Consider the following 21980-nt stretch of genomic DNA (forward strand, 5'->3'; position numbering starts at 1 on the left):
AGGCCCTTCAGCCCTCAATGTTGTGCCGAGCCATGATCACCCTACTCAAACACGTATCCACCCTATACCCGTAACCCAACAACCCCCCCCTTAACCTTACTTTTATTAGGACACTACGGGCAATTTAGCATGGCCAATCCACCTAACCCGCACATCTTTGGACTGTGGGAGGAAACCGGAGCACCCGGAGGAAACCCACGCACAAGGGGAGGACGTGCAGACTCCACACAGACAGTGACCCAGCGGGGAATCGAACCTGGGACCCTGGCGCTGTGAAGCCACAGTGCTATCTACTTGTTCTACTGTGCTACCTACCTGTACAACCTCTCATAAAAGTCCGCAAAAACCTTGTTAATCAGATCTGGAGCCACCACCAACTTCCCTGCCCTATCCCTCACCTGCACTATTTCCCTTACTGCTACCTCACTCCGGATCTGACCTGCTAACATGCCTTATCTCCATGTTCGTAAACTGCACCTCTTGCTCGCCTCATTTGGCGCACCGCCTTCAAAGCTCGTCTGTAGTTCCTTCCTCTTTTCCAGCTTTGCTGGGTCCCCGTCCTCTGCATAACTCCTATCTACCTCAAACTTCTCATCTATTACCCTCTGTCGCTCCAACCTCTCCTCTTTGTCCACCCTGGCCTTAAACAAAATCACCTCCTCCCTCACCACCGCCTTAAGAGCCTCCCAGACAACTGCCTTCGACACCTCACCCATACAGTTGAAACCTACATATTCCTTAATCACCTTTTCAATTTTGTCACAGAACACTTGGTCCCCCAAAAGTCCCAAATCTAATTTCCACCTTATACTACCCCTCGAGCCCTTCCGTCAAATCCAGAGTGAAACACCTGACTAACCTAGCCCTTTTTTAAGTCTCACCAGGTCCTTCACCCTCAAGTGAGTCTCGTGCAACATTGCTACATCGGCTGTCAAACTTTTAAGATGCGTAAGCACCCGTGACCTTTTGATCGGACCTCCTAACCCCCTCACATTCCACGTGACTATCCTAACTGGGGGTCTCTCACCCACCCCCCCCACCCTTCTTATCCACCATTATCAGACCACCAGGCCCTGCCCCATGAGCCTGACCCGCCCCTACCCATTACTAACATCAAACTTCTTCCCCCCCCCTCCCAAAAACATTTCCTCTCAAAAAAAATCTCCCAGCATCAATCCTTCCCCCCACTCGCCTCGTAGGCCCATCGAAACCTGCTAACCAGGCTCCAATGTCCGCAGCCCTCCTCTCACCTCATCTCCATTCACTAGCCGACTTTAGTTAGCTAGTGCGGGTGACTCCCCCGCCAAGATATACCGTCCCTTCCCACCCAGTCCCAGAGAAAGAAAAAACAACAATCCAACCCATACAATTCACTAAAATAAGATATAAGTCGCAACACAGAATGCCAATCAACCCAACCAATAACTTGAACTAATGTGAAGAGAAGTAAATTACAATTCACGTCAGTAAAAAGAAAGTTATAGCATTTATACATTTTCCAGCTCCTCAATCACAGTCCATAGTCTCTCTTCCAGCTCCGCTCCTCACGTCTGTCCCAAGCCTTCTGCCCTCATGAACACCTCAGCCGCCTCCGCTGTCTCAAAATAAAAGTCTTTGGCATCATATGTCACCCTCGGCTTCACCGGGTATACCATACCAAATCGCACCCCCTTTTTGTGCAGAGCCGCCTTCACTCGCCCGAACGCCGCTCGTCTTTTTGCCAACTCCATCGTCAAGTCCTGGTAGATTCGAACTCCAGCATCATTCCTCTGCACGTTGCGCTTCTGCTTCGCCCAGCTTAACACTTTCTCCTTCATGCAGTACTTACGGAAGCAGATAGTTACTGCTTTTGGCGGCTCATTCACTTTGGGCTTCGGCCTTAATGACCGATGAGCTCAGTCCACCTCGTACCGAGACGGGGTCACGCCCTCCCCCATCAGCTCCGCCAACTTCTTAGCGAAGTAATCTGTTGGCCTTGGGCCCTCTGTCCCTTCGGGCAAGCCCACAATTCTCAGATTGTGCCGCCTCGAGTGGTTCTCCAAGTCCTCGAGCTTTGCTCGGAGTTCTCTGTTGACCTCCACCACCCTCCGCAGCTCGCCGAGGTGAACTGGTCTCTGTGCTGCGACATGGCCTCTTCCACTTCCTTCGTCTTCTCGCCCTGCTCTCTCACTTCGGCCGATGTTTTTGCCACAGCTACTCTCACCGGAGTGATTGCCTCCCCCACCATTGACTTCAATGCGACCGCCGTCTCCTTCCTCAAAGCCTCCATGTGTCTCGCAAACTGCTTTTCCGCCATCACCTCGGTCATCTTCTCCACCGTAAGTAGCCCCACCATGCGGTCCAGCATCCACCATCTTGTCAGCACTTTTGCTCGTCCTCTCATTCAATGGTGAGCCCGCGATTCCTCCCTTCCTCGGCACTGCTTTTCGCATCCTTTAACGACTTATTGTTTTTCCTTTTTCTTTTTTTCACCCTTCTTCAATCTCAAATTTCTTTAAAACTTCTTTCTCTTCGTTTTTGTTTTCCTCCAGAATTTCCCTGGGACTGGGCTTCAGTCTTACCACATTCTAGGCGAGAGCCATCTGATGTGGGACATCTCGCCTACATCGCACCCTGGCTTCTGGCCTGCAGCTTCGGCCTCCGTTTGGCTCCGCCCCGGCTGCTCCTTTCAAGTTTTCAGGAGGGAGAAAAAATAAATTCTCTCCGTGCTCTTTGAGGCCTTCGGCTTTCAGGTTGTTTCTTAAGGAACAAAATCATGATCCCAGCTCCTCCTCCACGTGCAGCCCCTCCGCCGAACCCATCGGCATCAGTTTCTCCTCTCCCACCCTTCCAACCCTCCGCCTCCCTGAAACAGAGCTTTGACGCTTTAACAGGGCGAGGGAGGCAGACCCGGCCCCGGAGAAATTAAATTTTCAAAAAATTAATCAGCGGGGAACCCCCTGAAAAAGGCCGTGGTATCGCGGACCGGCGATAGCTTCTCCTTAACGCGGCTGCTCCGCTCGCGAACGCCACCGGAATTCATCTCTGTAACCTCTTAAAATCCTTTTTGAATTAAAATGATCAGAACTACGTAATTGAGACATTGTTGTATGACAGTCTTGTAAGAATAAACAGTGGCGTTGGTTGAAATGTACAAGTATGAATGTGTTATAGTACTTGACTGATTCTGAAAGTAAAACCACAGTATATTTATTGTAACAAAGGCTTTCATCGGCATTTCGCATAAATTCTAGTGTATCTGTACTGCACGTTGAAGCCTTCAGTGTCTTTTGCATCCGTTATGACACAGCAGGAAAGGCAATTGATGACGATCTTGCACTTGCTTACAAGTCGAAGTCAATTATTTCTGATACTATGGTTGTGTTTCCATTACGTAACACAGAGATAAAATCAAGTCTGGTGTTTTGGGGCAGTTCTTTTCAAAGATCTTTTGATTGAAGGACCCCCTTTCAAGTGGCTTAGTAATTAAATATCCTCCCTGTAAAGCAATGGAAAGGGATAGGTATACACCACAGGGCAAGAGTTATAGCTGGGGGAAAGGCAATTATGATGCGATGAGGCAGGACTTAGGATGCATCGGCTGGAGAGGAAAACTGCAGAGGATGGACACAATGGAAATGTGGAGCATGTTCAAGGAACAGCTACTGCGTATCCTTGATAAGTATGTACCTGTTAGGCAGGGAGGAAGTCGTCGAGCGAGGGAACCATGGGTTACTAAAGCAGTTGAAACACTTGTCAAGAGGAAGAAGGAGGCTTATGTGAAGATGAGTCGTGATGGTTCAGTTGGGTCGCTTGAGAGTTACAAGTTAGCTAGGAAGGCTCTAAAGAGAGAGCTAAGAAGAGCCAAGCGAGGCATGAGAAGTTTTTGGCAGGTAGGATCAAGGTTAACCCTAAAGCTTTCTATAGGTATGTCAGGAATAAAAGAATGACTAAGGTAAGAGTAGGGCCAGTCAAGGACAGTAGTGGGAAGCTGTGCATGGAGTCCGAGGAGATAAGAGAGGTGCTAAATAAGTATTTTTCATCTGTATTCACACAGGAAAAAGACAAAGTTGTCGAGGAGAATACTGAGATACAGGCTACTAGACTAGAAGGGCTTGAGGTTCATAAGGAGGAGGTGTTAGCCATTCTGGAAAGTGTGAAAATAGATAAGTCCCCTGGGCCGGATGGGATTTATCCTAGGATTCTCTGGGAAGCGAGGGAGGAGATTTCTGAGCCTTTGGCTTTGATCTTTAAGTCATCTTTGTCTACAGGAATAGTGCCAGAGGACTGGAGGATAGCAAATGTTGTCCCCTTGTTCAAGAAGGGGAGTAGAGATAACCCCGGTAACTATAGACCAGTGAGCCTTACTTCTGTTGTGGGAAAAGTCTTGGAAAGGTTTATAAGAAATAGGATGTATAATCATCTGGAAAGGAATAATTTGATTAGAGATAGTCAACATGGTTTTGTGAAGGGTAGGTCGTGCCTCCCAAACCTCATTGAGTTCTTCGAGAAGGTGACCAAACAGGTGGATGAGGGTAAAGCAGTTGATGTGGTGTATATGGATTTCAGTAAAGCGTTTGATAAGGTTCCCCACGGTAGGCTATTGCAGAAAATACAGAGGCATGGGATTCAGGGTGATTTAGCAGTTTGGATACAGAAATTGGCTAGCTGATAGAAGACAAAGGGTGGTGGTTGATGAGAAATGTTCTGACTGGTGTCCAGTTACTAGTGGTGTACCACAAGGATCTGTTTTGGGGCCGCTTCTGTTTGTCATTTTTATAAATGACCTGGAGGAGGGCGTAGAAGGATGGGTGAGTAAATTTGCAGATGACACTAAAGACGGTGGAGTTGTCGACAGTGCAGAAGGATGTTACAAGTTACAGAGGGACATAGATAAGCTACAGAGCTGGGCTGACAGGTGGCAAATGGAGTTTAATGCAGAAAAGTGTGAGGTGATTCATTTTGGAAGGAATAACAGAAAGGCAGAGTACTGGGCTAATGGTAAGATTCTTGGTAGTGTGGACGAGCAGAGAGATCTCGGTGTCCATGTCCATAGATCCCTGAAAGTTGCCACCCAGGTTGAGAGGGTTGTTAAGAAGGCGTACGGTGTGTTAGCTTTTATTGGTAGAGGAATTGAGTTTCGGAGCCATGATGTCATGTTGCAGCTGTACAAAACTCTGGTGCGGCCGCATTTGGAGTATTGCGTGCAGTTCTGGTCGCCACATTATAGGAAGGATGTGGAAGCATTGGAAAGGGTACAGAGGAGATTTACAAGGATGTTGCCTGGTATGGAGGGAAGATCGTATGAGGAAAGGCTGAAGGACTTGAGGCTGTTTTCATTAGGGAGAAGAAGGTCAAGAGGTGACTTAATTGAGGCATACAAGATAATCAGAGGATTAGATAGGGTGGACATTGAGAGCCTTTTTCCTCGGATGGTGATGTCCAGCACGAGGGGACATAGCTTTAAATTGAGGGGAGATAGATATAGGACAGATGTCAGAGGTAGGTTCTTTACTCGGAGAGTAGTAAGGGTGTGGAATGCCCTTCCTGCAACAGTAGTGGACTCGGCAACACTAAACGCATTCAAATGATAATTGGATAGGCATATGGACGATAAGGGAATAGTGTAGAGGGACTTTAGAGGGGTTTCACAGGACGGCGCAACATTGAGGGCCGAAGGGCCTGTACTGCGCTGCAATGTTCTATGTTCTAAATTCCAATACTATAGAATATTCATAATAAGAAGGTGCTGCATGTTTAATGCTTTTAAGTTGAAACCTTCATTCCTGCTTTTGTCACCTCCAGAGTGACAATTTTAACATACTCCTTGGCTGTTTACCCACATTCTACCCTCTGTAAAAGTGAGGTCATTCAAACCTTAATGTGCACCTAGGATCCATTCACCTATTATTGCATCTGTGCTCACTGACTTGCATTGGCTCCTGATCAAGTGAAGTTTAGGCTTTAAAATGTTCATTCTAGTTTTCAAACGCCTCCATGGCCTCATCCCCTCACTACCTCTGTAATCCCCTCTGCCCTACAACCTGCTGATATGTCAGCACTCCTCTAATTCTGGCCTCATTGCCATCCTCTATTTTAATTGCTTCACTATGGGTGAGCTGCACCTTCAACTGCCAAGGTCCAAAACCCTGGGATACCCTCCCTCCATCTTTGTCTCTCTTTCTTCTTTTTAGACATTCTTTAAAACGATCCTCTTTGATCAAGCATTTGGTCATCTAGCCCAGGGTTTTTCAAAGTGCGGGTCATGACCCGCGGGCAAGTGTCGGGAGGGTTGCAGGGTGATCAATCGGGCCATTCTTACGGTGGTCCCGATCACAGAAGAATTACCCAACGGCCACTACCAGCTTTTAAATTTAAAATGATGGCCGCTGCCACCTTATAAAATGAATTGAAATTGGGTTGTGTGCAGTCTTCGGGCAGAAGCAGCAGCAGTGAGCAGGTCAGCACCAGTGTATACTTGATGTCAACTGCCCTGCACGTGCTTTTGGCACCAAATCACAGAGGAGAGCTGCTTCTGTTTTCTAGCTGCTGGCAAGCAAAGCAAAAGGACTGTGATGATGGTTTGTTTTCTTCCAAGAAAGAGCTGGCCAGAGCCTCACACCGGCAGTATACCTACTGGACAGGATTTCACAATTGAATCTGCTACAGAGAGCTGCTCAGGACAGTCCAGGACACAGCAGTGCTAGTGTTAGGTCTGTACAGAGCTCCAGGGCCCCTGGTTAACAGTCCACAAAGAAACAACTTAACTTGGGAACAAAGTCGTATAAAGATGATTTCTTGAGGTATGGTTTTGTCAATTGTGCCAATGCAAATAAGGATGCAAAGCTCATGTGTGCTATGTGCAGAGAGGTACTGGCAATTAAGAGAAGTTTTGAATTTTGAAAGAAAAGTGGTTGACACCCTAAAGTCAGTTAACTTACAGCTAACTCCAAATTAACAGATGGCGTTGCTGTACCTAACCTGTGATACCACATTGAAAACACGGCAAAAGCTCATGAGGATGTCAGCATTCTGGAGTAGCATCTCTCAGGAGTATCCAATACTGAGTAAAACGAGCATTTTGTTGCTATTGCCCTTCATAGCGACCGATATGTGCGAGGTTGGATTTTCTATTTTCACCAAGATGAAGATGGCACAAAGGAACTGATTGAAGTCTGCAGCTGATCTGCGCATCTCCCTCTCCTCTTGTGAACCTGATTTAAGGGAGATATGAGGACAATCCGGCTCCCCTTTTGCATGAAAAGCAAGGGAATGTGGCGTGGATCACGAAGGTTGGCCGGTGTAGGCCCCAAAGTTATTTTGTTTCATAATGCTCCTGTGAAGCTGCTCATTGGGATGTTATGTTAAAGGTGCTATCAAAATATAAAGTGTAGAGAAAACAGGCATTTACTTCCAAGTATTAGTGAGACAGTTGTACTTGCTTATCGTGGCTCATTCTATTGATCTTGGGAGGGTGCCCATAAAGAGCAGGAGCCTGGAGAGAGAAGGTAAAAAGCAGGAACATTGGAGAAACGGAGCACATTTCCTGCTGCTGCTCACGCACTTGCTGTTAACCATGATGCCCAGCTGTTGCAGACACGTTGGAAATTCTTTGTGGTTTTCTGGGGATCCACAGCTTTCAGTTTGAGAAATACTGGTCAAAAAAACCTCCAACTCCTCTCTCTGCTGGGGTAAAGGGCTTTTTAAAAATGTAAATAGTATGGTGTTTGTTGAGCATCTGCGTTTAATCTTGGGGGTTTTGGTGTTGACTTAAGATATGCAATAGGTAGAAGCCAGTCATAGCATTTCCTTTTAAACACCAGTGTGAAAAAAGATGTGTTTATTTTCATGCAATTTCATCTGTAGTGATATGTTCTTAATGCTGTGATGCTGCCTTCTCGCTGTTCCCCCTGGCTTATCACCTGCCTTTCCCGATTTACTCCGCCTTCAGTGCAGACAAAATTTTTGTTTGAGAGTTGAACATGTTACATTATAATTATCCAGACTAACATTCAGTTAGCAAAATTAACTTGTATTGGTTCCAACCTTTATTGTATTCAAGGATGTGTTTGGAATTGAACATTGTATTGTACGTTCTCATTCAGTACTTCGGTAGGTGGATAATATTTCCTCCTCCATTAATTTTAGATCAAAATAGACATCATTTATTGAAAACCGTTTGGACCACTCCAGTGTTTCATCATGGGGGAACTGTTCCGGAGCGAGGAGATGACACTGGCTCAGCTTTTCTTGCAGTCAGAAGCTGCTTACTGTTGTGTCAGTGAGTTGGGAGAGCTTGGAATGGTCCAATTCCGAGATGTAAGTTGATACATATTACTGACTTGCCTAGTTGTACAAAATTGCAACTGCCTATGTGTCTACACAAAACCGTCCTTCTTTTTCTGCTGATTCATGGTTCTGTCCAGTTTTCTAAGGTGTTGGGTAGGTGGGGGATGGGGGTTGTGATTTCATAAATCAAGCATGTTTTATTTTATGGCAGGATGGAGAAAAAGAGAATGGGTGGTCACATACAATTGCTTTTTGATGGCTTAACTTGTGCTTCCAAACTTGCAATTACAGCTGACCAGGGAGAAAATACAGGGTTACTTGCTTCTATTCTGGGTTGTGAAATGGCTGATGAACCCCACATATGGGGCATTAAAGGTTTGGGTAGGTGGGTCGTTTGGGGGATTGCATGTGCTCTCCGATGCCTTGACTTCATTGCTGCACATTGCCGATGAGGTGTCTTGATGTGTTTGGTGCCTTCCGAATGAGCCTTCCCCATTTTGGTCAGTCACAAGCCAAGGTTCTCTCATGGATTGGTAGGTATGTTTGACGCCTACAGCTACCTGTTGGGGTGGCGCAGTGGGTTCCCTCTGGGTGCTCTGGTTTCCTCCCACAGTCCAAAGATGTGCATGTTAGGTAGATTGGCGACGCTAAGGTGCCCCTCAGCATCCAAAGGTTAGGTGGGGTTACAGGGGTCGGTAGGGGAGTGGGCGTGGGTAAGGTGCTCTTTCAGAGGGTTGGTTGAGACTTGATGGGCCGAATGGCCTCCTTCTGCTTTGTAGGGATTCTATGATTCTAATTCCAGGGCGTCTCATGTCGCTACAGTTCCGAGTGGACTTGTTGCTTCAGGAGCCCAGTGTCAGGCACCCACATGACATGTTTTATCTGGTGGCACTGGTTTTGAGTGATCAGCGCCATGATGCTCGACAAGTTGGCTTAGGTCTGCCACTAGAACATAGAACATAGAACAGTACAGCACAGAACAGGCCCTTCGGCCCTCGATGTTGTGCCGAGCAATGATCACCCCACTTAAACCCACGCAACCCATACACCCGTAACCCAACAATCCCCCCATTAACCTTACACTACGGGCAACTTAGCATGGCCAATCCACCTAACCCGCACTCTTGTCACTGGATTTGGACAATCTTTTGTAGGCACCGCTGGTGCTCCTTCTCTAGTGCTTTGAGGTCTCTGCTGTAATTCGTCCAAGTCACAGAAGCATATAGGGACACAAAGACCACTGCTACCCAGTAAACTATGATCTGAGTCTGCATTTTGAGATCCGAGTCCTCAGATACTCTTTTCCTCAGGTGGACGAAGGCTGAGCTCACATATTGAGGGCGATGAGTAATTTTGTTGTTGAGGCATGTCACACTCTTCCCGTGCACTCATTTATTATTTTTACTGCTACCACCAGACGTTGAGAGGTACATGTGGGTCATGTGCTCCATCCCTCCATGGACCCTACGTCCCTCTGCAAATGTCAGGCTCTGCCCTCCAAATCAACCCATCAATCAAACAGTCCAGAAAGACAAAAAACTTTCTTTCTAGATTGTATGTGTAGACTAGATAAATTGGAACCCAAACCTGTGCTTTTTAGCTAATTAGAGTACAGTATGACTTTTGTGAGCAACAGTCGTCGGTTTCCCTTCATTATAAAGGATGGCCATTTTTTGCATGCGTAGCCACCTGTTCTGTTTCTAACATGGCTGTTGGGCTCAATTTCAAATTTGCATGGCTTTCCACAGTATAGGAAAAGATGAACTATCTGATTTTTGTTCAGGCTGTCCGCTCTTTCTAACTTGTCCTGTGACCTTAGCTGCCTGTAATCTTTGCTGTTTGAAGGATACAATTGCACAACTTGAAATTACTCCCCAGTTAGTTCCCCCTTGAATGCTTTTTTTCCTAGTCTGTGGTTGACATGCCACATATCCTGAGGTTTGCCTTCAGGAAATCCTGGAACCATAATCTCTGCCTACTTCACAGGCAGTATCCAAGTTTAAAACATGAAAATATTATGGCCATAGCAAATTTTCCCATTAATCATGTGTACTACAGGTCCATTCCAACCGAGCAACAGTAGAATTCTCATATATCCATTTAGGTATTGAAGAATCACAAAGCGTTCCTCAGCTACGAAGTTCTGGCTTCAGCAATTGATTGCTTCCAGTTGTCTCGGGCTAAGTATCTCGAGAGAAATTTGCAACCACTAACTTCATTTTACCTTTGTATAACTTTCTTTGATAGTATTAAAAAATTCTATTGGTGTATTCGCCCTAATGGCTGAATTTGGTAATTGCTTTCTTGGGGATCTATGGGCATTTTATTAAATTACTATACATTGGTTTTGTCCACCTTTTAGTTGTATCAGTAAATGTGCCCTATCCATGTGTGTTTCTACAAGATACACATCACTATGACACAATTCAAAATGTTGATTTAAATGTGCTTCAAAGCTTTATTGGTCAGAAAAGCCTGTCACATTTTATTGCATTAATGTTTTATTTTTAAAATATTTTATTCAGGCATTTTCATAAAAAATAAACCAAAGCTGAAGCAAAATTGTCCAACATTACAAATAACCAACACCCACCCTTGTCCCCTTCTCCCATCCTGCCTTCCCCATTTTAACCCCCTCCCTTTTTCCTGACTCCTCAATCCTGAAAGAAGTCAATGAACGGCTCCCACCTTCGAGTGAACCCATCAACCAACCCCCTTTAATGTTTTACTTAAACACCACTTTCTACTGCTTTTAATTACATTTGTTCATTTTCTTCCTCGTCTACAGTTAAATCCAGATGTGAATGTATTTCAACGCAAATTTGTAAATGAGGTTCGTCGTTGTGAAGAAATGGATCGTAAACTCCGTGAGTATCTGCGCATTTGTAAAAAGCGCTGGTCACAAAGCTAGACTATTTCAAGTAGAATATTGAGGAAGCTTTTTCTAATTAAAATTCTAACTTCTGGAAACAATAGTGAGAGCAAAATAAAACACATTGTCCTTTTTATCTTAATCTCGTAAATATTTTTGTAATCGGCATGCTCCTTGAATGGGAGGTGCTGGTTAATCAAAAATGTCGGTAAATGTGGTGTAAAGTGCACATGGTTCAGTCAATTAAGGTTTCCTCAGATTTTGCCTTTTCAATGAGCATTGGGTTGGTGAAAGAGGCACCTTCCGAATGTGTCAAAAAAAAGTTAGTCTAAAACACATTTTAGCTACTCTAATTTGGACGCTTCTTTCAACTTTACTTGATTCAGAACTATTGAATCTTCAGTTGATCCTTTTGAGCTGTGATAATGCCGGTTGTGGGTAAGCCAACATAATCTTTCCATCAAAAAGTTCTGATTCACCCCCTTTCAATGCATCAACAAATGTCCCATTTTCTGATTTTAAATGTCAACTCAACTCTTTTATGCTTCTCATTCTTTGATTTTCTCTGGTTTATTGGATGCCATAATGGTATGATGAGGTTTATAATTAATGATAATGCGCAATGCACATTACAATGGTGGCTACCAAAAATAAATACAAACTAGCACTACTGATAGCTTGGCTCAGTGACTCGACAGCACTGGGAAATCTTTGCTTTCCCGATAACTTCTAAATTGCTTTAAGTTGGTAAAGTGTATTGAGGACATCAGATGTCCTGATTAATAGAGCATTCTGGTTGCAACAGTGGCAGATAACAAAGTTTACTATACGTTGCATACTATTTAAATTGTTTTGCATTTTAAGAATATTAATTGAAGTGATGGTAGAATTGTACTAAGGAGCAGGAATAAAAAATAAGTAACAGCATTTATCTTGAATAGAAATACTTAACATTTAGCCTCCAGAAATGAGGTTATAAAAGAAGGATTAAGAAATGTATTTGTTATATGGTGAATAACTCTGTTTCTGGATTGCATACAAATCTGACATTGCTTCAGATATTCCTTCCGTATATTGTTTTCAGGTTTTGTTGAAAAGGAAATCCGAAAAGCAAACCTTGCAATTTTGGATACTGGAGAAAATCCTGAGGTTCCTTTTCCTCGTGACATGATTGACTTGGAGGTAAGCAAGTCGGGCATTAGAAATTAATTTTCTCCAAAGGGCAATGATTCTGCGAGTATAGAAGATGATTATCACTGTTTCTCAGGCTCAACTATTTTAATGTGTATCACAAGCATAAACTTCACTTCAGAATTTGTGACATTTGCTCAGTTAACCAATCTTAACTGGAGCATGAGTAGGATTACTGCAAGTTGGTTCCATGCTTGCGTGCAAGGAAAAATAAACAATGCGCTTTCAAGTGGTATTTAGCATGTGATTTGCTGTCTATGTTCACAGCTGAAATGATTCACTTCAGAGTGAGTTGTTAACATAGACATTTATGCTCTGTGTAGAAAATTAGTCTGGTAATAGTTTTTCTCAGTATTTCATTGTGACTCCCTTGGATACAGCAGATACAAGTGTGCTTCAATAGGTTAGGAACGGATTGCTTTCCAACTCCTCCTTAAATTTACTCACTGTCTCAGCATCCGCTGCACTCTGGGGTAGCGAATTCCACAGATTCACAACCCTTTGAGAGACGTAGTTTCTCCTCAACCCCATGTTAAATTTACTACCTCTTATTCTAAGACGATAACCTCTTGTTCTAGAATGCCCCACAAGAGGAAGCATCCGCTCCATGTCTACTTTATCCATATGTTTTATCATCTTGTATATCTCAATTTGAATTCCCCTCTGAACTCTAGAGAGTACAGGCCTAAACTGTTCAATCTCCCTTCATGTGGCAAATTTCTCATCTCTAGAATCAACCTAGTGAACCTCCTCTGAACTGCCTCTAATGCCACTCATCTTTCCTCCAAATAAGGGGGACCAAAATTGTGTACAATACTCCAGTTGTGGACTAGCAAATGCCTTGGATAGTTGCAACAACACTTCCAAACTTTTATATTCTATTCTTTTAGCTATAAATAAGAGCACTCCACAAGCTTTCTTTCTTATCTGCTGTACCTGCATGCGTTTTCTTATATTGCTGTGTGGGAAGTACTGTACTCAGTCTCACGTTAACTGTGTGCCAGACCCATGTACTACGCCTACTATGTGAGTTTTTATGAATTGGGGTTTTTAAGGGATAATAATGTTGTCAATATTTTTATACTTTGATACAATGGCCAACCTAAAACAGGAAATGAAAAATTTTATATGATTGAAATCTGATCATTGTTTGCAATTTCTTCATTACAATTGGTGGAAAGGTCAGTCTACATTTATTTGAGAGGGGCAATTATGGACTATGATGTTGGGTCCATCATGCATTTTTAAAGATAACTCCCTTGTTTATGTGGAGATCTTGGACTACTGAATATTTGAGAAGGGATTGGTTGATTAATCCCCAATTACTATTAACAGAAAACTCCACTGACATCAGTTCCTCGCCTGTTGCGACTAATATGGGCTGCCAGACGTGGCACAGTTTCCTAAGTGATGTGAATCACCGCCCTGTTCTCTTAAGTAAATATGAACAGATGAACAAGGAGTAAGCCATTCAGCCCCTCAACCCTGTAGAACCATTTAATAAGATCATGATTGATCTGATAGCCTCCAATCTGCATCCTGCCTACCCCCATTAACCCTTTCACTCCCTTACTTACCAAGAATCTATCCACTTCTGCCTTAAAAATATTCAAAGACTGCTTCCACCACCTTTTCAGGAAGGGAATTCCAAAGTCTCAGCACCCTAAGAGGAATAATTTGCCTCATATCTGTTTTAAATGAATGATGCTTTATTTTTAAACAGTGATCCCTCATTCTAATGATATTCATGATTCTCACACAAGAGGAAACATCCTTTCCACATCCACTCTGTCAAGCTCCCTCAGGATCTTGTATGTTTTGCTCAAGTTTGCCTCTTGCACTTTAGTCCAATGGATACAAGGCTAGTCTGGAAAATGTTAGAAGCCATTATTAAAGATTTTATAGCAGGGCACTTGGAAAAATTCAAGGCAATGAGGCAGAGTCAACACGGTTTTGTGAAAGGGAAATCGTGCTTAACCAATTTATTGGGATTCTTTGAAGAAGTCATATGTGCTGTGGATAAAGGGGAACCAGTGGATGAATGGTACTTTGATTTCCAGAAGGCATTTGATAAGGTGCCATATCAAAGATTATTGGGGGAAATAAATGCCCATAGTGTAGGGGGTAACGTATTAGCATGGATTGAAGATTGGCTAGATAATAGGAAACAAGTGGCATAAATGGGTCTGATTCTGATTGGCAGGGTGTGACATGTGTTGTGCCACAGGGATCAGTGCTGACACCTCAACCGTTTGTAATTTATATAAATGACTTGGATGAGGGGACAGAACGATGAAGGGACTGAAGATATGGTTGCTAATGACAAAGATAGGTCGGAAAGTAAATTGTGAAGAGGATGTAAGGCTACAAAGGGACAGGGATTAAGTGAGTGGGCAAAAACGTGGCAAATGGACTCTAATATAGGGAAATGTGAAATTGTCCATTTTGGCAGGAGAATAAAAAAAGTTGATTATCTAAATGTTGAGAGATTGCAGATCTCTGATGCAGAGGAGTCTGGGTGTTCTAGTCCATGAATCACAAACGGCTAGTATACAGGCACAGTGAGTGATTAAGAATGCTAAAAAGCCATAAGTCACGGGGGCAGAAATAGGTCATTTGGCCAATTGAGTCTGCTCTGCTATTCAATGAGATTATGGCTGATCTGATATAATCTTCAACTCCACTTCCTGCCTTATCCCCATAACCCTGGATTCCCTTACTGATTTAAAGATCTGTCTGTCTCAGCCTCGAACATACTCAACAACCCAACCGCTACAGCTCTCTAGGGTGGAAAATTGCACAGATTCACTACCCTCTGAGCAAAGAAATTACTCCTTATCTCTGTCTTAAATGGGCGACCCTCTTCCCCCAACACACACACAAACGCTGTGATTAGTTTGTCGACGTGTTGAAAAAGGCCTTGTGGGTGTAGATCGGGAGGGGTCTAAACAGGAATAGGAACTTGGGCAGCATGTTCATTTAGATTGCCTGCATTCTCCCTGCAAGTGGGCTCCACCTCTGCAACTCCCTTCTTAACTTCCTGCACCAGACTCGTCCGGTTGCATTTGTGGATCCGTGTTCAGTTGTGGGCTATTTGGATCCCCAGGTAGTGGAATTTGGTCTGGGCCTGTTTGAACGGCAGTCCCCCAGCTCTGTCCCTATGTGCTACCTTTATTACATGCCTTTATTATCTTCTGATTTATTCTCCATCCTACAGTACAGCTACTGTTGGGGCCCTAAAGACTACTCCCACTGCTGTCGTCTTCCACTTGTTATTTCTTACCTCCACCCATATGGATCTACATTTTTCAAACCACAATCATCTCTTGTATTTATTCCATTTTGTACCAACAAAGCTAGCCCACCACACTTTCCTTCCTGCCTGTCTTTAGGAAAAGTCATACAGCCCTGAATTTTTAGTTCAAGTTTTGATCTTCTAACTATTTGTGTGCCGGCTATAAGATCATACCTATTAATCTCAATTTGTGACGTTAATGTTATCATTTATTGTAACGAGAACTGATTACAAAAGTAGAGAGGTTATGCTTCACTTGTGCACGGCATTGGGGACACCGCATCTGGAGTATTGTGTTTAGTATTAGTCGTCTTGAGGAAATGCATTAGAAGAAGTTCAGAGAAGGCTTACTAGACACAAGACCAGAAATGTTATAACCTATAGTCTCCTTGACCTATCTTTTCATCTAATTTGCCAATTCTTTTTAGCCAGCTCTGCTTTCATGCCCTCACGATTTGTTTTTAAACTTTAAAAAGGCATAGTGTTGGACCCACGCCTCTCCCTCAAACTGATTGTAAAATTTCAATCCAATTATGGTCGCTGCTATCCAGGGATGCCTTCACTATGAGATCATTAATTGCACAATACCAGATCTAGTATGGCCTGCTGTCTGGCTCCAGTACATGCTGTTTCACAGAAACTATCTCAAAAACATCTTCTAACTCCTCATTTGGGCTATCTTTGCCCATCTGGGTTTTCCAGTCCATATGGAGATTAAAATCTCCCACGATTATCTTTCTGGCAAGCTGCCATTATTTCTTCCTTTTATGGTCCACCCTACATGTGGTTCATGCTAGGTACACTATTAGATACATGATCCCCACAAGTGACTTTAGCATTTCTCATCTCTGCCCAAACCTTTTCCACATCCTGGTTTCCTGAATTTGCATCATTCCTCTCTCTAATACCATCATTGACTGAGACAACCCTCCAGATTTTCCTTGCCTCCTGTCGTTCCGAGATATCCTGTACCGTTTAATATTCAGGTACAAATCTATGTCCTCCTGTAGCTGTGTTTCTGTTATGGCTATCAAATCATACTTAATTATTTCTATGTGCACTCTCTGCACATCTGTTTTGTTTGAATGCTTTGTGTATTCCGATTCAGAATCTTTAGTGTTATGCTTTTAAAAAATGTTATAACCTATAGTCTCATCTGTTTTACTGTTGGATTGTGCTCTCTATCCCTTCTCCTCAGTTTTTCATTTCCTGTAATACTTTTCTCTTTGCCTTGTCTCTACTCTTTGAGTTACCACATCTTTCCAAATTTGATCCCTTGCACCTGCTATTTTTAAAACCCTTCCTACTTCCCTAGTTATCTGGCTTGCAAGATTGCCAGCCCCAGTGCGGTTCGGGTGTAGACCACCCCAGAGGGACAGATCGGAAGATCGGGTTTGGCAGTCTCGCCAGTGCAACACCCGGTCTTTGGTGTCTCGGGTTTTAATGGCCGTTATAGGATTTGCTGCAAAATCACGGCCAGTAACTTTGCATTACTCTCCGCAGATGCTGCTTTTCTCTCCACAGATGCTGCCAGATGTGGCATATTTACAGTGCTTTATTTCAGAATTCCAGTACTAGTACTTTTGGTTTTTATTTAAACCTAAGAGTTACATTTTCAGTCGATGTCTTTGGAAACAGAAAATGTTTGAGACAATTCTGTGAATGCTCTTAAGTCAGCTGATTTTATTCCCATTACTTTCCTGAGGCCTTCTCCCCCTTCGCTTAATTGATGCTGGAACATATCCAGCCCGCTCCCATCACATTATGTGATATTCCAACCCTCTTAATTTGGTATGCAAATACATAATTTGGTTACCAAAGGAGCCAAGCTACACTTGTATTCACAATTGTTGACAAAGCCATTTTCATGAACAATACATTGTGAGCATAGAACTATGTATAATGTTCTAGATTTTCATTATTTCCATTCAGATTTTATTAGTTTGCGGCTGATGGCTGGAACGAATAATAATCTTTATTAGTGTCACAAGTAGTTACATTAACATTACAGTGTTACATTAACACTGCAGTGAAGTTACTGTGAAAATCCCCTGATCGCCACACTACAGCGCCTGCTGAGAGTTTAATGTCTAAATTACCTAACAGCATGTCTTTCGGGACTTGTGGGGAGGAAACTGGAGCATCTGGAGGAAGCCCACGCAGGCACGGGGAAAACGTGCAGACTCCGCACAGACAGTGACCTAAGTCGGGAATCGAAAGCGGATCCCTGGCGCTGTGAAGCAACAGTGCTAACCACTGTGCTACTCTGCCGCCCAATTGTCAAAAGTAGTTGCTGATGTTACGTTGGAAACATAACATTCTGCTCACATCATATTCCCACAAACAGGAATGTGATGATAACCAGATAATTAGTGATATTGATTAGCAACAAAATCATTGATAACTCCCCAGCTCTTTAAAATTGTGCCATGGGATCTTTTCCAACCACCTGGGAGGGTAGGTGAGGCATTGGTTTAATATTGCATTTGAACATGTGTGTCTTCAACACTAGCATTCCTTCAGTACTGCAGTGAAATGTCTGCCTAGTTTTTTGTTGTGTTGTGGATTCTTGGTTAGGCCACACTTGGGAGTTTTGTGTACAGTTTTGGTCCAGTTAGAAAGGTGACATGACAACATTGGAGAAAGTCCAGAAAACATTCCGAGGCATGTCTCCACCATCTGATGATGTCATCAGGAAGGATCAAATCGGCTAAAGCTTTGTTTCTATCCTGGCGAACAGAGAACCTGTGGAGCTCTTTACGAATCGGATGCGTTTTCATTTGTTGGGGAGTCCAGAATAAGGTTGATACTAATTGTTGAAATAAAGAATTAAGGAGGATTTCTTTCCACCTAGACTTTTGTGAAATTGGAACTCGCTGCCGAATGAAATGGATGAAGCAGGCAGCATTTCACTTTTATGAAATGAATAGATGTATATGGAACAAGAAGGGAAGCAGTAACTAGAGTGGGAGGAGACTCCTGGGAAGTATAAACATAGACATAGCCAAATGGAGTCAAATGGTCTCTTTCTATGCTTCAAAATTCTGTGTTAAGCAAGTTTTACTGGAACTCGAAGGTAAATGGAAAGACCTAATCTACCATGTGCTTGGATCAGAAGTTATCAAATTCAATCCTTCAATTCTAGGAGGTTTGCAACTTGATGGACAGCCATGCCATGTGCATAATTTTGATCCCTGTATTAGTATATTTGTCAGTATTTTAGCATTTTTAGTTTTGTTCTTTTCTACCAAAAGTCACAACATTTTGCTGTTCTTCATAATCGGGTTGAAAACCAATAGCCTAACTCTGGCTGAGTTTATTATAACTCTGTAAAAGTACCTGTATGTTATCTTTTTTCTTTTATTGTTGGATGCTGCTTTCCACCAGCTTAACACCTTCATCCATGTTAAGTAAAAAGACAATCAAATCTCTACTGTCCCTTGCTGGTTTATTCGTCTACAGGAAATAGACAATGCTGTGTAGCTCTTGATGCATATTGCAGAAAGAATACCACTGACAGCATTCCCACCAGTTTTGAATTCAAATGATTTTAAGCCAGTTAAGTACCCCGGTGCAATTTAAAACCCTTCAGTAAACTTCTCTTGTAACTGCACTTTAATGAATTCAGCTGGTTTTCAGCAACAAAATCCACCATTGCTTTGGTTTTTATCTTGCAAACAGTTGTGTGCAGTTGAATGATGAGTCCCACCACGGGGGAGCTTTCAAATCGAATACATTTAACCATTAGCTATGATCTTGTATTAAATAGCAGAAATATTTTGGGGGATACAGATGACCAAAGCAGCAACGGAGCCTGGCTTGGGCAGTTTGTCACTTAACCTCCTCCAATGAATGAGACCAGCATTATAATCCCTTTAAAAATACAGTCCGCAATTTAGAACATAGAACAGTACAGCACAGAACAGGCCCTTCGGCCCTCGATGTTGTGCCGAGCAATGATCACCCTACTTAAACCCACGTAACCCGTATACCCGTAACCCAACAATCCCCCCCATTAACCTTACACTACGGGCAATTTAGCATGGCCAATCCACCTAACCCGCACATCTTTGGACTGTGGGAGGAAACCGGAGCACCTGGAGGAAACCCACGCACACACGGAGAGGACGTGCAGACTCCACACAGACAGTGACCCAGCCGGGAATCGAACCCGGGACCCTGGAGCTGTGAAGCATTGATGCTAACCACCATGCTACCGTGAGGCCCCAAATTGATTCCGGGAACTATTATTTCCTACGCACAAAGAATTTTAATCAAAGGTCACATCTCTTTTTTTTCAGGCAACCTTTGAGAAACTTGAAAACGAACTGAAAGAAATCAATACTAATCAGGAGGCATTAAAACGCAACTTCTTAGAGTTAACTGAGCTGAAATATATTCTACGCAGAACCCAGCAGTTCTTCGATGAGGTCAGATTATTGTAAATTTGTCATTTTAATTCATTCTAACATATCTTATTGAGGAATAGTTTAAGCTCGCAATGCATGTGCGCATCATTGGCACCCTGTCCATGTGTTCTGGTTTGCCAGCCCCACTTTGATCGCACACCGCAAAAGAACGTAAGATTTCATATCAGCTACATCAGGTATTTTCTAAAACTCATTTGTATGGTGATTACGTTGCACTTGTGGCAAATCACATTATTTTAAATTTTGCTTATTTGCTTTTCCACCTGAATATTGATAATCAGGGATGCCTTGAAATTAATTTTGTTCTAATGTAATCAGTGTAATGTTTCTGGGAAATTAGATGGGTTAAAAGTCAATGCTGTTTAAAAACTCTTCAAATGTTAAATGTCTTTAAATTTGAACAATATTTTATTCTGTTGCGGAGTGGGCAAGTGTAATATGCTTGGCTTCGTAAGAAATTTTATGTAGATTTACACTGAAAACTCACATGCTACACGAAGAGTAGTTCTTAAAAACAGAAATCACACGTGGGGTGTCGCAGAAACCCAGATGGTGGTTTTTAATGCTGTTCCAATGTATTATTTTTTTTAAATTACAAATTTAAAGTACCCAATTCTTTTTTTCCTTGTTGAGGGGCAATTTAGCGTGGCCAATCTGCCTATGCTGTGCAAACTCCACACTGACAGTGACCCGGGGCCAGGATCGAGGCAACAGTGTTAACCACTGCGCCACCGTGCCACCCTCCCCTGTATTATCAAGAGGGGGCAAGATGTGTTCACCTGACTGCTTACTGGTCAACCCTTTATGTTGTCCAAGAGCATTCACTCCAACAGTTTGTAAATAATTAAAATGTTTTGCTGTCTACTTACTTGAGGAACAAGCTACAAACCGAGCTTATTTCTGGAGGAGAAATTTGCTACTGGCTGAGGCCTGAAATGTGAAATAAGGAGGATTGTTTATAGTCGGAATTATTTAAATTAGTGGTATTATTGCTTCTAAATAATATAGCTCTAAACAGTGGTGCTTTAATCTCCCAATTCATGATGCACTGCACTGTAAACAAATCTGATAAGGGGGCTGGTTTAGCTCAGTTCAATGGACAGCTGGTTTATGCAGAGTGAGACCAGCAGCATGGGTTCCCTCACAGGCTGTTATTTTCAACCTTACCCGTCGCCTGAGGTGTGGTGACCCTCGGGTTAAACCGCCACCAGTCAGTACTCCCCCCTCAAAGTGGAAAAGCAACCTATGGTCATCTGGAACTATGGTGACTTTACTTTAAACAAATCTGAGGTGATGTACTAAGCTGGAGATAACGTCTCTCAGTTCTGTTCCTCCCATTGATTGGCTTGAATGTTGTGTTGCGGATCTGAAAATAGATTTTTTGATGAGTGAAAATTGGGGAATAGCATCTCCTTTTGATCACTGGGAAATGTATGTTTCAGCTGCATCAAAAATTCAAGTTTTGTAACTTGTTGTATTCCAAAATACGTGTTCATAAACTGATTTGTTGAACCCATTAGGTAATCCTTGAAGCAGCTGATTTTCAGTATTTAAAATAGTGACGAAAGATGGGTGGACAAAATCTCCTGTTATTGCACCTTGCTGTGTTGGGTCCTGCACACCATTTGTACAGGAAAATAAGATAGGTAAAATCATTAGTCTGGAAAGGGGCATGTTAAATTAATCTAGTGGAAATTGTCATATCCCTTTTAACCTGCGATCTGATTTGCATGATTTTCTTTTCTCTTTGCAATCAAGTTATTCATTGAATCCAGGTGAAGATGGAAATAATTGAAAAGCAGATATTATGATTTAGGTGGAGTGTTAAGTCTTTTTAGAATTTAAGAACCATGGTATTTACTGAAGGTTTGCCATAAGGAAGTTTGCTTCACAAAAATCGAAAAACATGAATAACTGCACTCCA

The 21980-nt window shown here is 42.8% G+C and overlaps 1 protein-coding gene across 4 annotated transcripts in view; it reads left to right on the plus strand.

Annotated features, from left to right (window-relative positions):
* Positions 1–21980, plus strand: part of LOC119954424 (V-type proton ATPase 116 kDa subunit a1) — a 97799-nt gene that overhangs the window by 3523 nt on the left and 72296 nt on the right. For all 4 annotated transcript variants that reach the window (XM_038779625.1, XM_038779626.1, XM_038779627.1 and 1 more), the window contains exons 2-5: positions 8128–8298; positions 11057–11135; positions 12225–12322; positions 19928–20056. In XM_038779625.1, coding sequence (XP_038635553.1) covers positions 8182–8298; positions 11057–11135; positions 12225–12322; positions 19928–20056 — 423 coding nt within the window. In that variant the 5' untranslated portion in view covers positions 8128–8181. The remainder of the gene's footprint in view (positions 1–8127; positions 8299–11056; positions 11136–12224; positions 12323–19927; positions 20057–21980) is intronic.

The sequence above is a fragment of the Scyliorhinus canicula genome, chromosome 19, assembly GCF_902713615.1.
Source record: "Scyliorhinus canicula chromosome 19, sScyCan1.1, whole genome shotgun sequence".
NCBI lineage: Eukaryota > Metazoa > Chordata > Chondrichthyes > Carcharhiniformes > Scyliorhinidae > Scyliorhinus > Scyliorhinus canicula.